This window comes from Cajanus cajan, chromosome 4 (genome assembly GCF_000230855.2).
Source record: "Cajanus cajan strain Asha chromosome 4, NIPB_CcT2T_4, whole genome shotgun sequence".
Taxonomy (NCBI): domain Eukaryota; kingdom Viridiplantae; phylum Streptophyta; class Magnoliopsida; order Fabales; family Fabaceae; genus Cajanus; species Cajanus cajan.
In genome coordinates, this window is record NC_138520.1 from 17,762,703 (window position 1) to 17,777,892 (window position 15,190).

At 32.6% G+C, this 15,190-nt stretch overlaps 1 protein-coding gene and 1 long non-coding RNA gene across 2 annotated transcripts; both read left to right on the forward strand.

The window, feature by feature from the left end:
- The first annotated feature begins 201 nt into the window (after nt 1-201).
- LOC145956746 (uncharacterized) lies at nt 202-2,464 on the forward strand. The gene is made up of 2 exons (XR_014432979.1): nt 202-940; nt 2,268-2,464. It is a non-coding gene; the product is annotated as an uncharacterized LOC145956746 (long non-coding RNA).
- Nucleotides 2,465-5,447: 2,983 nt separating this feature from the next.
- On the forward strand, nt 5,448-6,491 carry LOC145956745 (germin-like protein subfamily 1 member 7). The gene is made up of 2 exons (XM_083072341.1): nt 5,448-5,650; nt 5,792-6,491. The coding sequence occupies exons 1-2, from the start codon at nt 5,533-5,535 to the stop codon at nt 6,337-6,339; spliced, it is 666 nt and encodes a 221-aa protein (XP_082928467.1). The 5' UTR covers nt 5,448-5,532; the 3' UTR covers nt 6,340-6,491.
- Nucleotides 6,492-15,190: the final 8,699 nt, after the last annotated feature.

Consider the following 15,190-nt stretch of genomic DNA (forward strand, 5'->3'; position numbering starts at 1 on the left):
AAAGTTGTTTCATAACCTAAAGAGTTAGACACAACCAACTCCAAAAAATCTTCAATTTTAATTTGCGAGTACAAAATTCATAAGGAACTACATGGGTACATAATGACATAAAATCCCATTTTAATTAGTTTTTCAATTGAATGCATGTAGATAAAATATTTTAATTCACAGTTAATTTGAAGCCTTAATTAGGCATATAAAACGTTAGTTTCTCATGCAGTACAAAATTTGAGCAAGTCACGACGTCGTCTAGAACTAGAAGCTGTTGATGGATATATAATAAACTTGCTCAGCGACCTAGTTTGTCATTAATTATAAAATATCCATTTAATTTTCACTATAACTACCCATGACGACCAAGTTTAAACATTAAACCGTAAGATGCATGCAAAGAGAAAAACGCAAGTCCGGAAAAGAGAACTCAAGTCTGAAGAAATGGGACCAAGTCTAAACTGCTATTTGATTGCTAATGGCTTCCCATTTATAAAATAATATATTAATAGAAAAAAAACTACGTAGTGGGTACAAGTTCTGTTGGACGAGGTAATTAATATTGAAAAAATTGCTTGACTTTGATCAAGCACGTATATATGTATAGTTAATTACTAACACTAGTACAAAAGACCCTTTTTACGTCGGGTATTTGAAGCTTTTTACGTCGTAAACGCAGCCGATGTGAGACCGATGATGTTTGTTTTTTTCTTCCCCGGACCCTCACCCACTCTCACTTGTTTTCTCTTTTGGGCACATAGTGGTTGATCTTTCTTTTCTCTCAATTCTTAACCTTATTCAAATCTCTTTTTCTAGCTAAATCCGTGAGTGATTTTGAAGACCCTTCTTTGCAAGCTGGAAGCTAAGGGTAGCATACCGTGTGCGGAGTTCTCTTCCTCTTCTTCCCTTCCATACTCGTCTTCCCGGAGCTTGGAGTTTTTGAGCCAAGGTAAGGGAAGTTAGTTGTTTATGCTGATTGTTTAGAAGTGAGTTAGAAACTCACTTGATGGCTGATTTTTGTGGATTGATGGTGGTGCTTGATGAAAATTTGGGGTTTTTTGATGATTGATGCATGTATATTGTAATTGTTGATGTTTTTGGATTGTATGTGGTTGGTAGATCATGTTTTGAGGGTAAACATTGATGGATTTTAGCTGAAAAATAAAAAGGGAAGCCATGGAAGTGTAGAATTTCTGCACTTGGTGCTGAAACGAAAAAGGAAGCCCAGGAGAAAATGAGCTGGCAGAGAGTTACAGCTAAAGCGCTGGATTGAGCGCTGCAGCGGTGGGCCTAGATGACCGAATTTGGTCTTGAGGTATTCATGAAAGTTGTAGCCCTGGATGTTAGCTTTCCAATGGCGTTGGAATCACCCAAAAAGGAGGTCTAGAACTCTAGATATGACAGTTTTAGTGAAGAGAGGTCAGGCTGCCAGCATTGGTTATAACTGTTTCGGTTTTTATAATTTTTCACAAGGTAGATGAAATAATTTGGACTCGGTGTCTTCATGAGAGTTGTAGAACATCTTCTTATCTTTCATATGAGATAAGGATGAGTATGATAGGAGTGCTATAACGCCATATATGTCTGTTTTAGTGAAGAGGGGTCAAGCTGCCAGTATTCCTTATAGCTGTTGCGGTTTTTATCATTTTTTTTAACATGGTAGATGAAGGAATTAGGATTTGGTGTCTTCATAAGAGTTATAGGAAATCTTCTTATCTTTAATATGAGATAAGGATGAGCCTGATAGGAGCATTATAACTCCAGATATTCTATGATTAGTAATGGTTGTCACTTCACAATGAGTGATTAAGATATGTTGAAGGTTGTTTTGGATGTGTTATTTCATGAATATGTTGACTAATATTGATTAACGTTGTTGAGACGAGTTGAGTTGTATCAGTTGTACATTATTGTAAGTTGCTATGTTGAGCGGTACGGTTGTGTTGTGTTGTGTGTTGATATTGGTTGTTGTAGGCCGCAAGGCTGAGTTGTTGTAGGCCGAAAGGCTGAGTTGTTGTACGCCGCAAGGCTGAGTTGTTGTAGGTCGAAAGGCTGAGTTGTTGTATGAGATCTCCGAGTTGATATGCATGACGACGCATTACATGAATATTGATGACCAAGTTGAAAAATCAATGGGATGTATGTTGATGAAGTGTTGATAGTTGTGGTTATTTATATTTCTTAAATTTTCTATATGTTATTTCTTTTATACTAGCTTACCCTTTTGTTGTTTCCATGTGGTTGGACTGCAATGATCATACTATGTATGGGAGCAGAGCAGGGATAGGTGGTGTATCTGTAGCTGGAAGGTGGAGCTGAATCCTTTAGGATGCTTTGTTTGTTTTTCAGTCACTTGGCATAGTGACTTTTGATGAAATGTTTGTATTGTACGCCCTAACTCTAGTTGGATTGGAACATTCGTATATATTTATATTCTAGATCCTATATTTATATACTCGTTCTATTCTACCTAGTGTTTCCGGTGTGCTGTGGTTGTGAGTGTAGTGGCCTGTCAGGTCGTTACAGCCGACGTTAATATGGGAGACGTAAATTTACGTCGCTTGTCAAAGACGACGTAAATTTACGTCGGAGATTTAGATAGCCCGACGTCAAAAGGGGCCTAAAAAGACGCCAGAATTTACGTCAGACAGGACCATGTCCAACGTAAATTTACGTCGGCAATAAAGGATACGTTGCAAGATGGCTAATTTTCGTGTGAGTGTAGTGGAGGTGGAAATAAAGTACCTGTCGAAATAAATCCTAATTATTTAATTCTAATTTTTAATTATATATTTTGTATTGATATTAATGTTCTATGAAATTAATTAATCTTATATATAATTATTTTTATTTTATATGGATTTTTATTTATATTAAATAACTGTAGGTATAAATTTTGTAAAGTTTTTTACCTACCTAAAATAGTAGTAGGCATAAGTCTTTGAAGGCTTTTACCTACATTAATAATTTGTTGGTAGAAGAACTTTAAGTTATATTGAGTTTTGCCTACACCAAATAAAAGTGGGTATAGATTTTTGAGTTATACCTACATTAAACATTTGTAGGTAATTTTTTTTTTTTAGTTTTACCTACACTAATTCAGGTCTATAGGTCAAAGTGTCTGTAGGCACAGGTTATTTTTTTTGTAGTGTAATATGCTAATTTTCCACTAGTGAATATAACCAATTCAATAGGTACAATATATTAAACCAGATAAGTATTTAACCTTTAAGGGTCACCGCTCCATTTATTAAATAGGTTGCAGCGAAACAATGTTTATAACCTGATTTCTTAGGCTAGTTTTGAACTATTGCATATGGCGACTATAATCCTTGTTTTATGCAAAATGTGTTGTTTTAGAAGTAAATCCCTAGTGCAATTTTATATAAAGCAAGTATTAGGTAACCCAAACTAAATACATGTTTAAAGATTAAGGTCAAACGTTTGTAGGATATCCATCCATATAAAAAATTCTAAGTTATCTACGTTGACGTTAAAATTCGTCTATTTGTAAAAATTTTAAATATATTTAAACTATTTGTGAAAAATTAAAACGTATTTAAATTAAAAATATACCATAAAAATAAGACAATCTTCTTTTATTGTTGCAATTTAAAATTCAAGTTTAATAATCAAATCCTAATTTGGATTGACAAATTTTAATTATGAAATTTTATTTTAGAAAGAAAAAAAATTGAATTTAATTGAAACGAAATAACTATATATTTGATTTTTTTTTTACATTATTATCTAATCATAAATTTTCTGGTATGAAAAGAAATTGTAAACCTTTGTAAAAGTTACCGTGAAAGTCACATATAGCTAAGGTGAACTAAGGTGGTGATTTTCAATTAGTCGGGGATATAAAATATATATACTGACACAAGGAATGTAAAATAAACTAAAAACTCATGCATTTATAAAGTATAATGATGCGTTAAAACCTTAAAATAAATTTTAAACTAGAATTTCTTAAATGCAATATATTATCTTAACTTAAAAAATGATATTTTTAAAATTATTATACTATATTAAAAAAATCAATTGATTTAAATTGGAACTATTTTAACTAAGATTAATTTAGAGAAATAAAAATAACTATAAAATAAAATGTTTAACAAAATAAATTGCCGCATAATTTGACAAAGACAACCCACTCATACAAATATTCAATTTTGGAGTACAAAATTCAGAAGGAACAATATGGGTATTGTGAATAAAATTAAAGAACAAATTAATATTTCAACATTGACATAATCAGAAAACTGCTCAGCGACCTAGTTTGTCATTAATTATAAAATATCCATTTAATTTTCACTATAACTGATTTTTCTTTCAAATTATTATACTATATTAACAAAAAAAAATGTCAATTCATTTAAAATGGGGTTATATATTTTGACTAAGAATAATTTAGAGAAATAAAAATGAAAATAAAATAAAATGCTTAACAAAAAAGTTCTACATCTCATAACTTAAAAGCTAGACACAACCAACTCCAACAAAGCTTTAATTTTGCGAGTACAAAATTCATAAGGAACAAGATGGATACATAATCACATAACGATGAGATCCGCGAATCCCATTTTAATTAGTTTTTTCAATCGAATGCATGTAGATAAAATATTTTAACACAGCTAATTTGAAGTACAAAATTTGAGCAAGTCACGACGTCGTCTAGAACTAGAAGCTGTTGATGGATATATAATAAACTTGCTCAGCGACCTAGTTTGTCATTAATTATAAAATATCCATTTAATTTTCACTATAACTACCCATGACGACCAAGTTTAAACATTAAACCGTAAGATGCATGCATAGAGAAAAACGCAAGTCCGGAAAAGCAAGGACGGAGCCAAGGGGGGACCTACGGGTGCCACGGCCCCCCCAACAATTTTAATTTTTTTTTATATACATATATATTACTATATGGCACCCCCTATTTTTAATATAAACTCATATGTATAATTAAATGAATAACCCAAATTTATTTTTTTATTCAACTTTTGGACTTCTGGTACGGCCTGCTATGTGGTATCACTTTGGAATTTTTTTTTTTTTAAAAAAATGTAGCGCCTCATTTGATCATTCTCAATTCTTGCCTTCTCAATTCTTGCCTTCTCAATTCTCGGCCCCCCAGTATTGAAATCCTGGCTCCGTCCCCGGGAAAAGAGAACTCAAGTCTGAAGAAATGGGACCAAGTCTAAACTGCTATTTGATTGCTAATGGCTTCCCATTTATAAAATAATATATTAATAGAAAAAAAAACTACGTAGTGGGTACAAGTTCTGTTGGACGAGGTAATTAATGTTGAAAAAATTGCTTGACTTTGATCAAGCACGTATATATGTATAGTTAATTACTAAAGAATGGTTCATCACCAAATAAAAAATTAATTGCGGGTAAACATAAATATATGAAACTAGTTCAACGGTTCATCCTTATAAATAGCAAAGCTTATAAAGGCAGCAAAACAATTCAGTTCTCAATCAGAAGCAATTACTTACCCAAAATCTTACAAGATTAAGTTTGAGAAGCAAGATGAAAGTTGTGTATTTCCTCGTGGCCATCTTGGCTTTGACATCTTCTGTTGCCTTTGCCTACGACCCCAGCCCCCTGCAAGATTTTTGTGTGGCATTAAATGACACCAAGAATGCTGGTATGCACAGACATTGATTCCTCATGAGTCTTGCAATGCCAATTCTTAGTTTAGTTTATTTCTTTCACATTTACATCATCATGAGAATGATTATAATTGGTCTTTTAAATCTAATTAAAACTCTGTCTTGTTAATTTGTAGTATTTGTGAACGGGAAATTCTGCAAAGATCCCAAGCTCGTGAAAGCAGAAGATTTCTTCACACATGTGGAGGCTGGTAATACCTCGAACCCACTTGGTGCACAAGTGACTCCGGTCTTTGTTGATCAGCTACCAGGATTAAACACACTTGGTATATCATTGGCTCGTATAGATTTTGCACCCAAGGGCTTAAATGCTCCTCACACTCACCCACGTGGCACGGAAATCCTTATAGTCATTGAGGGAACTCTATATGTTGGATTTGTCTCATCCAATCAAGATGGAAACCGTCTCTTTACCAAAGTTCTGAACAAGGGCGATGTGTTTGTGTTTCCAATTGGCCTCATTCACTTCCAATTAAATGTGGGATATGGCAATGCTCTTGCCATTGCTGGTCTCAGCAGTCAAAGTCCAGGAACTATCACTATTGGTAGTGCTTTGTTTAATTCTACTCCACCTATTTCTACTGAGGTTCTTACCAAAGCCTTCCAAGTTGATAAGAGCACAATTAATTACCTTCAAAAGCAATTCTGGTACAACAACAACTAGTTAGGTTGAAGACACAAGTATGATCATTTCATTTTTATTGTAATGGATTTCATGTTTAGATAATTAAATTATTAAATTCCTTCATGCATTTGACCTTCCTACGAATAACTTATATTGTAATAAATAAAAAGGAATGTGGTTTATATTATTTATATAGTGTTGCTATTCTATTTATTTGAAATTCAATTTTGTTTAATACCTTAGCCTTGTCTATTTAATATACAAGAATATCATTCTTTTTAGGTCTGTATTGAATGAGTGAATTACATAGGCCAATTCACTGAAAAATATATGAATCAATTTCGTCAAATCTAACATACACCAATCTACTAGGATAACATAATCATGTCCTCGGAATCAAACTATATTGCCTTTAAAGTAATAAAGTCCTAGTCTAGTTTTTTTGTAAAATGTACCTTATATATCTTTAAAGAGGAAGGTTAAAAGTGAGATTGATCGTCCTCTAGAGTTATATGTTAGTATTACTATGTACAAGTAATTTTAGGTTAAGAATTTTTAAAGTTATTGAAATCAAAACATAATTTAAAAGAAATTTACATATCGAGATAAACCTTTATGAGTAACTGAAGCGTTTTCTTAATTAGAAACTTTCTTTAAGATCTAACTTCTTTGTTTCGTCATTATAATCACATATTTTCCCTTTCTTTTTCATACATCCAGAAACCATTATATTTTAATGATTGTAATTATGACTCCTTATTTCAAATTTCAAAATGGTCCATTCTCCTTAACTAGATAAAACCTTTTTAATTACTAACAATAGAATAAGATGGAAATAAGTTCACAATCATTGTCAGAAAAAAAAAGTGTTATAAATCCCCAAATAAAATAGAACATAAAGAAATAAGCTCTGTGTCTATAAGTTGATTCTCAAAATGCCATAAAGGAACAACTATTTAGCCCTAGTGTCACACTAATCAAACCAATAAGACCCATAAAAATAAAATCGATGCCTTAAGATTCGTCTCCCTCAAGCTCAACCTCATCTATCTGATCAGTTCTTGTATGGTGTTGACCCTAAATAAGAAAAGTTACAACATGCAACACAAGAGGAGTGAGTGTACATCTCACACACGAATAAGCACATGTGAAGAATAAGATATAGTATCTAAGTACAATATGCAATATCATTCATGCAAACTCAAGCATAAAAATAATCATTCTCATTCAATACACCAACATTAACACCCACTAACATTTTTCAAGGACTTGTGCATATTCATTCATGCACGTGGTACCAATCTCCAAAATCATTAAAGGTGCTTAAAATACAATGTAGCTTAGGAGCATATGGATAAGACCGGCCCTCTTTAACAGACTTTTTCAAACCAATCTTTGTAACACCATGTTTTTTCAAAAATACTATTATTATTATATAGTATTTAATCAGAATTATTTTTTTTTATTATAGGGGAATATTATTTTATACAATTTAAATAGTTACTTTGTACGTACTAAATAAGTATTTTTATTAGCATTTTAAATAATTATTTATATATTTTATAGGATAACTTATGAGTCGATATGAAATACAACCCCCTATATTTTTATATTAATTATATATTTTATTATAAAATTTAAAAGGTTGATTTCATAGGATATTTTGATATCAAAATTATAATATTACATTTTGGGTCAGAAATATTTTATTATTATTGGGGAAAAAGTATTTTTTTATTATATTTATTTATTTATTTGATTATTTGGGGGAAAAAGAGTAGCGGGTCAGGAAGTGAAATGAATTAGGTTGACCTGACTCGAGGGAATGTTAAGAAGGGGTTAGCAAATTAACCCTCATTTTGGGGGGTTTTCAATTGGTATTTTAAAGGCGTGAGAAAGGAGGAAAGGAAAAACAAGAGCTCTAAGGAGAAGTGCTCAAAAAAATGCTTAGAAATGATTCACATTGCATTAAAACTAGTCGAATTTACACAACGAGGTACGGGAAAAAATGGGATTCTCATATGCATAGTCATACGAGAGAATGGATAGAGGAAGAGTTTCCTAGGATTCTTAGAAATTTTATAATTATTTCTGTTTGCATGTTTAATAATTCTATAATGACTTATGTGTGGATTTGTACGGGTATTTCTTATGTTAATTACTGTAGTTTATGTTCTGGATGATGGATTGGATTGATTGAAATGTGCCTGTGAGTTAGGGTTCATGAGGGATTGAGGATTCTGGAATTGATGCATGTTAATTTCTATGAAATTGATGTGTTTTCAAGTAATTATGATGAGTTCTGACTGATTAGAATATGAAAATAGTGTTGTTTGATGATTGATGAATTATGAGATGTCTGTTTGCATTTTTAGAATTGTAGAAAGTCGCATTGGCACCGAGCTTAGTTCCTCGCACCGAGCGAACCTTCACGAAGATGAAGGTGGAACTTAGAAGGTTACGCTACGCAAAAATGTAATTTCGTCGCTGGGTGTGATCCCTTGGAGTAGCCTTTCACCAGGTGAAATTATAATTTTGCCAAGTGCAATTACTTAAGGTGGTCTCTACCAAGCCTTAGCACTGGGCAAAATTTCTCAATGCTAGGCATGGGCGAGAAGAGGAGCTCTCGGGTTGAGCTTGGCATCGGGCGAAATTGTAATTTCGCTAGGTGAGTCATAAATGGAATTTTAATTAGATGAAGTGTGCATGCTGGATGACCTATGTGTTGCTATATGTGTGTGTGTATATATATATATATATATATATATATTTATTTTCTTTTAAAATTAAATTAAATTACTATAATATCCTTTATACAAATTAACCGAATTAAAAGAAATGATTGATTTTCTTGTCCTAAAATTTTGGTGTAGGTTGCTAACATACTCCAACTAAATAATAGGTAAAAGTATGTTAACAATCCCCTATATATATATACATATATATAGTGGTGTGTGCTAAAATGGAATGGATCTATATGTGAAATATAAATTAAGATTAATGAGAATGTTGTGTATGATGCCTCGGCACGGGCGTGTGCCTGACACAGTGCTCGATGTGTGATGCATCGACATGGGTGTGTGTGTGACATATGCTGGAGGTGTGATGCATTGGCACAGGTTGTTGGTCTCGGGTAGAACACGAATCTAGAAGGGGGGATTATAGATTATTCACTTAGATGGCTTCTAATGGTCTTTCTTGCTCTCTTATTAATATCTTTCTTTCTTATACAAATTTTACTAATCATATTCAGATTACACACCAATCAAAGATAAAATTTGTCATATTTAATACACAGCAAAATTTGTTGAAGATTGAAGAATCTACATCTGGAAGATGTTCCCTAGAAGTTTTAGTTTTGATGTTTTGCTCATGTTGCTTTTTATTTTAAGCCTATGTCAAAAGGATAATGTATTGATTGTTTAAAAGATTAGGCTTGTATGTGTTTGTTTGTTATGTGTTAAAAATTAGTAATTAACATGAAGGTAAAAATATCATAATACTCATTTTTCTTATTTCATTCATTGTTGAGAACATGAAGTATTAATTTACTGAGTGTTTGAGACTTTAAATGAAAACTTGAAAACATCAGAAATTTTCTGAGTTAAGGAATAGATTACCTGAACTGGTAATAGATTACCTGACTCATGTTGAAAAACTGATTGATACTGGAATAATCGATTACCATGTGTGGTAATAGATTACCAAACTGATTCTGATGATTTCAAGAGGAAAAAGGATCGTGTTAATCGATTACCTCTTTAAAGTAATCGATTACCTCTGTTCCAAATGTGAGTTTTGTGTTATTTTGGCATCGTGTTAATCGATTACCATGTTAGGTAATAGATTAAAACAGGAGCTGAAATAATTAGTTCAGTTATTCTAACTCGTGGTAATAGATTACCATCACAGGTAATAGATTATCTCCGTTATGAATATAACTGAAATAACTGTTTCCTTGCACATGAAAATTGTCTTTAAATAAGATTAAAACTGAAGCTTTTAAAAGAGAATTTTCACACACGGAAAGAAGAGAAATACTTACACGAACAAGAGAGACTTTTTTTTTTAAAATACACATTACTGCAAAAGAGAAAAAGATTTTCTGAAAAAGAAAGAAAGAACATATCTGCTGAAAATCAACTTTTGGAAAAAGAAGTGTGCAAGATCAATTCAAGAAGATGAAGTTCATATAGAAAATTCATTCTAAACTGGTTTACGTTGTTGAAGATCATATCTACACGAACAGGTGTACTCGTTTCTGATCTTTTGTTATTGTTTGAATGGTTTTAACTCTTGAGATTAGAGAATCTCTGGAAGAGTTGTGTAAAGAGAAATCTTGAGATAGGTTTTTCTCAAGTAGGATATTGTGGGATCAATATTCTTGGGTTATATGTTTCTTGTGGAGTCAAGAAATGGTTTGTTAATCTTGTGGGTGTCAAGATTTGCTTGTTAAATTCATTGATTGGATATTGCTTGTGCAGGGTGCATGTAAAGAATATCAATAGTGGATTTGACTGGATTTAGAGGTGTATCTAAATCTGAAACTGGATGTAGGCCTTTGGATGGCTGAACCAGTATATATCTTGGTGCATGATTTTCTTAACTCTTACACTCTTTACATTCTGTATAAGTTTCATGATTAATGTTGTATGAAGAAAAACATTATCTGCAGAAACTGAACTTTAAAGATTCTTGGTAATTGATAAATTCAATCTTTACATATCTTGTATTAATTGTGTTATTCAAATCTTGTTGGATAAGCTGTGCATTTATAACTCTGAATTACCTTTTTTGTTTAAAGGTTTGTTTTAAATCAAGATTTGTTTGGTAAAGATTTAGAAAGCAAAGAAGAAAAGGAAAAATAACATAGAATCTATTCAACCCCCCCTTCTAGATTCTAACCGTAGGGACCAACAATTGGTACCAGAGCTGTATCTTGTAAAACATTCAAGACTAGATCTTTAGAAAGGTTAGATGGCTGGTAATCAATTACCGTTTGCTGAAGGTGCTTCTATAAACAGACCCCCATTGTTTTGTGGAGATAACTATCCCTTTTGGAAAGTTAGAATGAAAATTTTCATGGAATCTGTTCATAGAAATATTTGGCAGGCTGTAATCACAGATTACAAAATACCCACTAAGATAGAGGGAGGAAAAGAAATTGAGAAACCATATGATAGCTGGGATCAAAGTGAAATTAGAAGAGCAGAGAATGATGCAAAAGCTTTAAATATCATACATTCTGCACTAAATTCTGATGAATTTTTTAGAATTTCAGCTTGTTCTACAGCAAAGGAAGCTTGGGATTTAATCCAAGTAACACATGAAGGAACTCCAGAAGTGAGAAGAGCTAGAAAGAACACACTCATTCAGGAATATGAAACCTTCAGAATGAATCAAGGTGAAACTGTCATGGATATGCAAAAGAGGTTCATTCACATAATAAATCACCTAAAAGGATTAGGGAAAGACTTCGTGGAAGAAGAAGTAAATGTCAAAATCCTGAAGTCACTAAACAGAAGATGGCAACCAACTGTCACAGCAATTACAGAGTCAAAGAACTTAGCTCAGATGACAAGTGCTGAGTTATTTGGAAAGCTAAGAGAATATGAGATGGATCTTTCAAGGATTGCTGATGAAGAACAAAAAGATAAAAAGGCAAAAGGTCTGGCCTTAAAGGTAAAAGAATCCTCAAGTGATGAAGAGGATAGCAGCAATGAAAGTTCTGAACAAGAAGAATTAAATCTAATGGTGAAGAATTTCAGAAAATTCATGAGAAGGAAGAACAACAATAAGAGATTCTCCAGTCAGAAGAAATCCTTCAAGAAGAATGAAAACTCATCTCCAAAGTTCAAATGTTTTGAATGTGGAAAAGCTGGACACATGAGAGCTGACTGTCCAAGCCTGAAAAAGAATGAGGAGACGAAACAAAAGTTCAGATCAAAGAAAAAGAAAGCATACATAGCATGGGAAGATAATGCCTCAACAACTTCAAGTGATAGTGATGAGGATCAGGAAGCAAATCTCTGTCTCATGACCAAACATAATTCAGATTATGAGGTATATGATTCTGACTCAACTATTGACTCGTATGATGAATTGCAAAATGCATTTGTTGAACTGTATGCTGAAGCAAAGAAATTAGAAAAATCAAATAATGTTTACAAAAAGAAAATGACACACATGAGAGATAAAATTTCTGATTTAGAGAATGATAACAGGAAACTACTTTCAGATATCTCTAAACTAAAGTCACCATGTGAGAACTGTGAAACATTGTATGCTGCATTAAAAGCAAAGGATAAAGAAAAACAGAATGTTAATGTTATGAAATCCATTAATTCCCACTCATGTAACTATTGTATGAAATCTGGTCATAACTACTACAGATGCATGATAAGGAAATTTGGCATTCCTAGTGGAAAATATAAATGGATTAAGAAATTAGATTATGTACTCACTGATTCTCCAGGACCCAAGATCCATTGGGTACCAAAATCAAATTGAATAACTTGTGTTGCAGGTGTGCTTGAGAGCAAAGCAATCAATGTGGTACTTAGACAGCGGCTGCTCAAGACACATGACAGGAGATAAAAGCAAATTTATCTCATTACAGGAAAAAGAAGGAGGATCTGTAACATATGGAGATAACAACAAAGGCAGAATACTAGGCTCAGGCAGTGTTGGTAACAATTCCAATACTCTCATTGAAAATGTCCTGTATGTAGAAGGTCTCAAATATAACCTGCTTAGTATTAGCCAGCTTTGTGACAAAAATTACAATATCTCTTTTAATAATCAATGCTGTATGGTTTGTGATAAGGAATCAAATGAAGTCCTGCTTATAGGAAAAAGAGTCAATAACATATACATCTTAGACTTAGAGCATTCATCATCCAATTCTTGTCTCACATCACATGATAATGTAACATGGTTATGGCATAGACGCATTGCACATATAAATGCAGATCAGTTAAATAGACTTGCATCTAAAGATCTTGTTAGTGGTCTTCCAAAGATCAAGTTCTCTAAACAAGGACTTTGTGATGCATGTCAAAAGGGAAAGCAGACTAGAGCTTCTTTTAAATCAAAGAAAGTTATGTCAACCTCTAGACCGCTGGAACTTTTGCACATGGATCTCTTTGGACCATCAAGAACCAAAAGTCTAGGTGGAAACACTTATGCTTTAGTTCTCATTGATGACTACTCCAGATTCACATGGGTTGCATTTATATCCCATAAAGACAATGCTTTTAAAGCCTTTAGAATCATTTCAAAAAGAATTCAGAATGAAAAGGACTTGAAAATTAAATCTTTGCGAAGTGATCATGGTGGTGAATTTCAAAATGAATCTTTTCAAACTTTTTGTGAAGAAAATGGTATTAATCACAATTTTTCTGTCCCTAGAACTCCTCAACAAAATTGAGTTGTAGAGAGGAAAAATAGATCTCTAATAGAGCTAGCAAGAGCCATGTTAAATGAAAATGGTTTACCAAAATACTTTTGGGCTGATGCAGTAAACACTGCATGCTATGTTCTAAATAGAATCTTGATTAGACCTATTTTAAAGAAAACACCATATGAGCTTTACAAAGGAAGAAAGCCTGACATTTCACATTTTAAAGTGTTTGGCTGTAAGTGTTTTGTTCTGAATAATGGAAAAGACACTCTTGGAAAATTTGATGCTAAGGCTGATGAAGGAGTTTTTATTGGATATTCTGCAATTAGCAAAGCATATAGAGTCTTTAACAAAAGTACCTTATCTGTTGAAGAATCTATACATGTTACCTTTGATGAAACTAACATCCTTGAAAAAGGAAAATCTCTTAATGATGAAGATGAGATAGGTGACAGTATTACACAAGAAGAAGAAAAACTGGAACTACAGCAGAAAACACCATCTGAAGACACATCACTACCCAAAGAATGGAGGAAACCCAAAGATCTATCTCTGGATAACATTCTTGGAGATATAAATAAGGGAGTTTCTACTAGACACTCTTTTAATCTTCTAAGTGATGATATGGCATTTGTTTCTCAAATTGAACCATTATGTGTGGAACATGCATTAAAAGATGAATTCTGGATAATGGCCATGCATGATGAACTGAATCAATTCAAAAGAAATGATGTTTGGATTTTAGTTCCTTTCAATAAGAATATGAATGTCATTGGTACAAAATGGGTTTTCAGAAACAAACTAAATGAAGAAGGTGTTATAGTTAAAAATAAAGCTAGATTAGTAGCCAAAGGATACAATCAACAGGAAGGTATAGACTTTGGTGAAACATATGCTCCAGTTGCTAGATTAGAAGCTGTTAGGCTTTTACTTGCATTTGCTTGTGTGTTTGATTTCAAACTATATCAAATGGATGTGAAAAGTGCATTTTTAAATGGTCTAATTGATGAAGAAGTTTATGTAGCTCAACCACCTGGTTTTGTTGACTGCAAATTACCTAAGCATGTTTACAAGCTCAAGAAAGCTTTGTATCGACTGAAACAAGCTCCAAGGAAATGGTATGAAAGGCTAAGTAAGTTTCTACTAACTCATGACTTTCAAAGAGGTAATGTTGATAAAACTCTTTTCATAAAGAGAAAATCAAAAGATATTCTGCTGATTCAGATTTATGTTGATGATATAATATTTGGATCAACTAACCAATCTCTTTGTGGAGAATTTGTTTCCAATATGCAGAAGGAGTTTGATATGTCTATGATGGGAGAATTAAGCTTCTTCCTAGGACTACAAGTCAAACAAATGGAAAATGGAATTTTTCTACATCAAACTAAATATAGCAAAGAACTGTTAAAGAAATTTGATATGGAGAATTGTAAGATATCAAATACTCCTATGTCTACTAATTGTTATCTAGATAGTGATATTGCA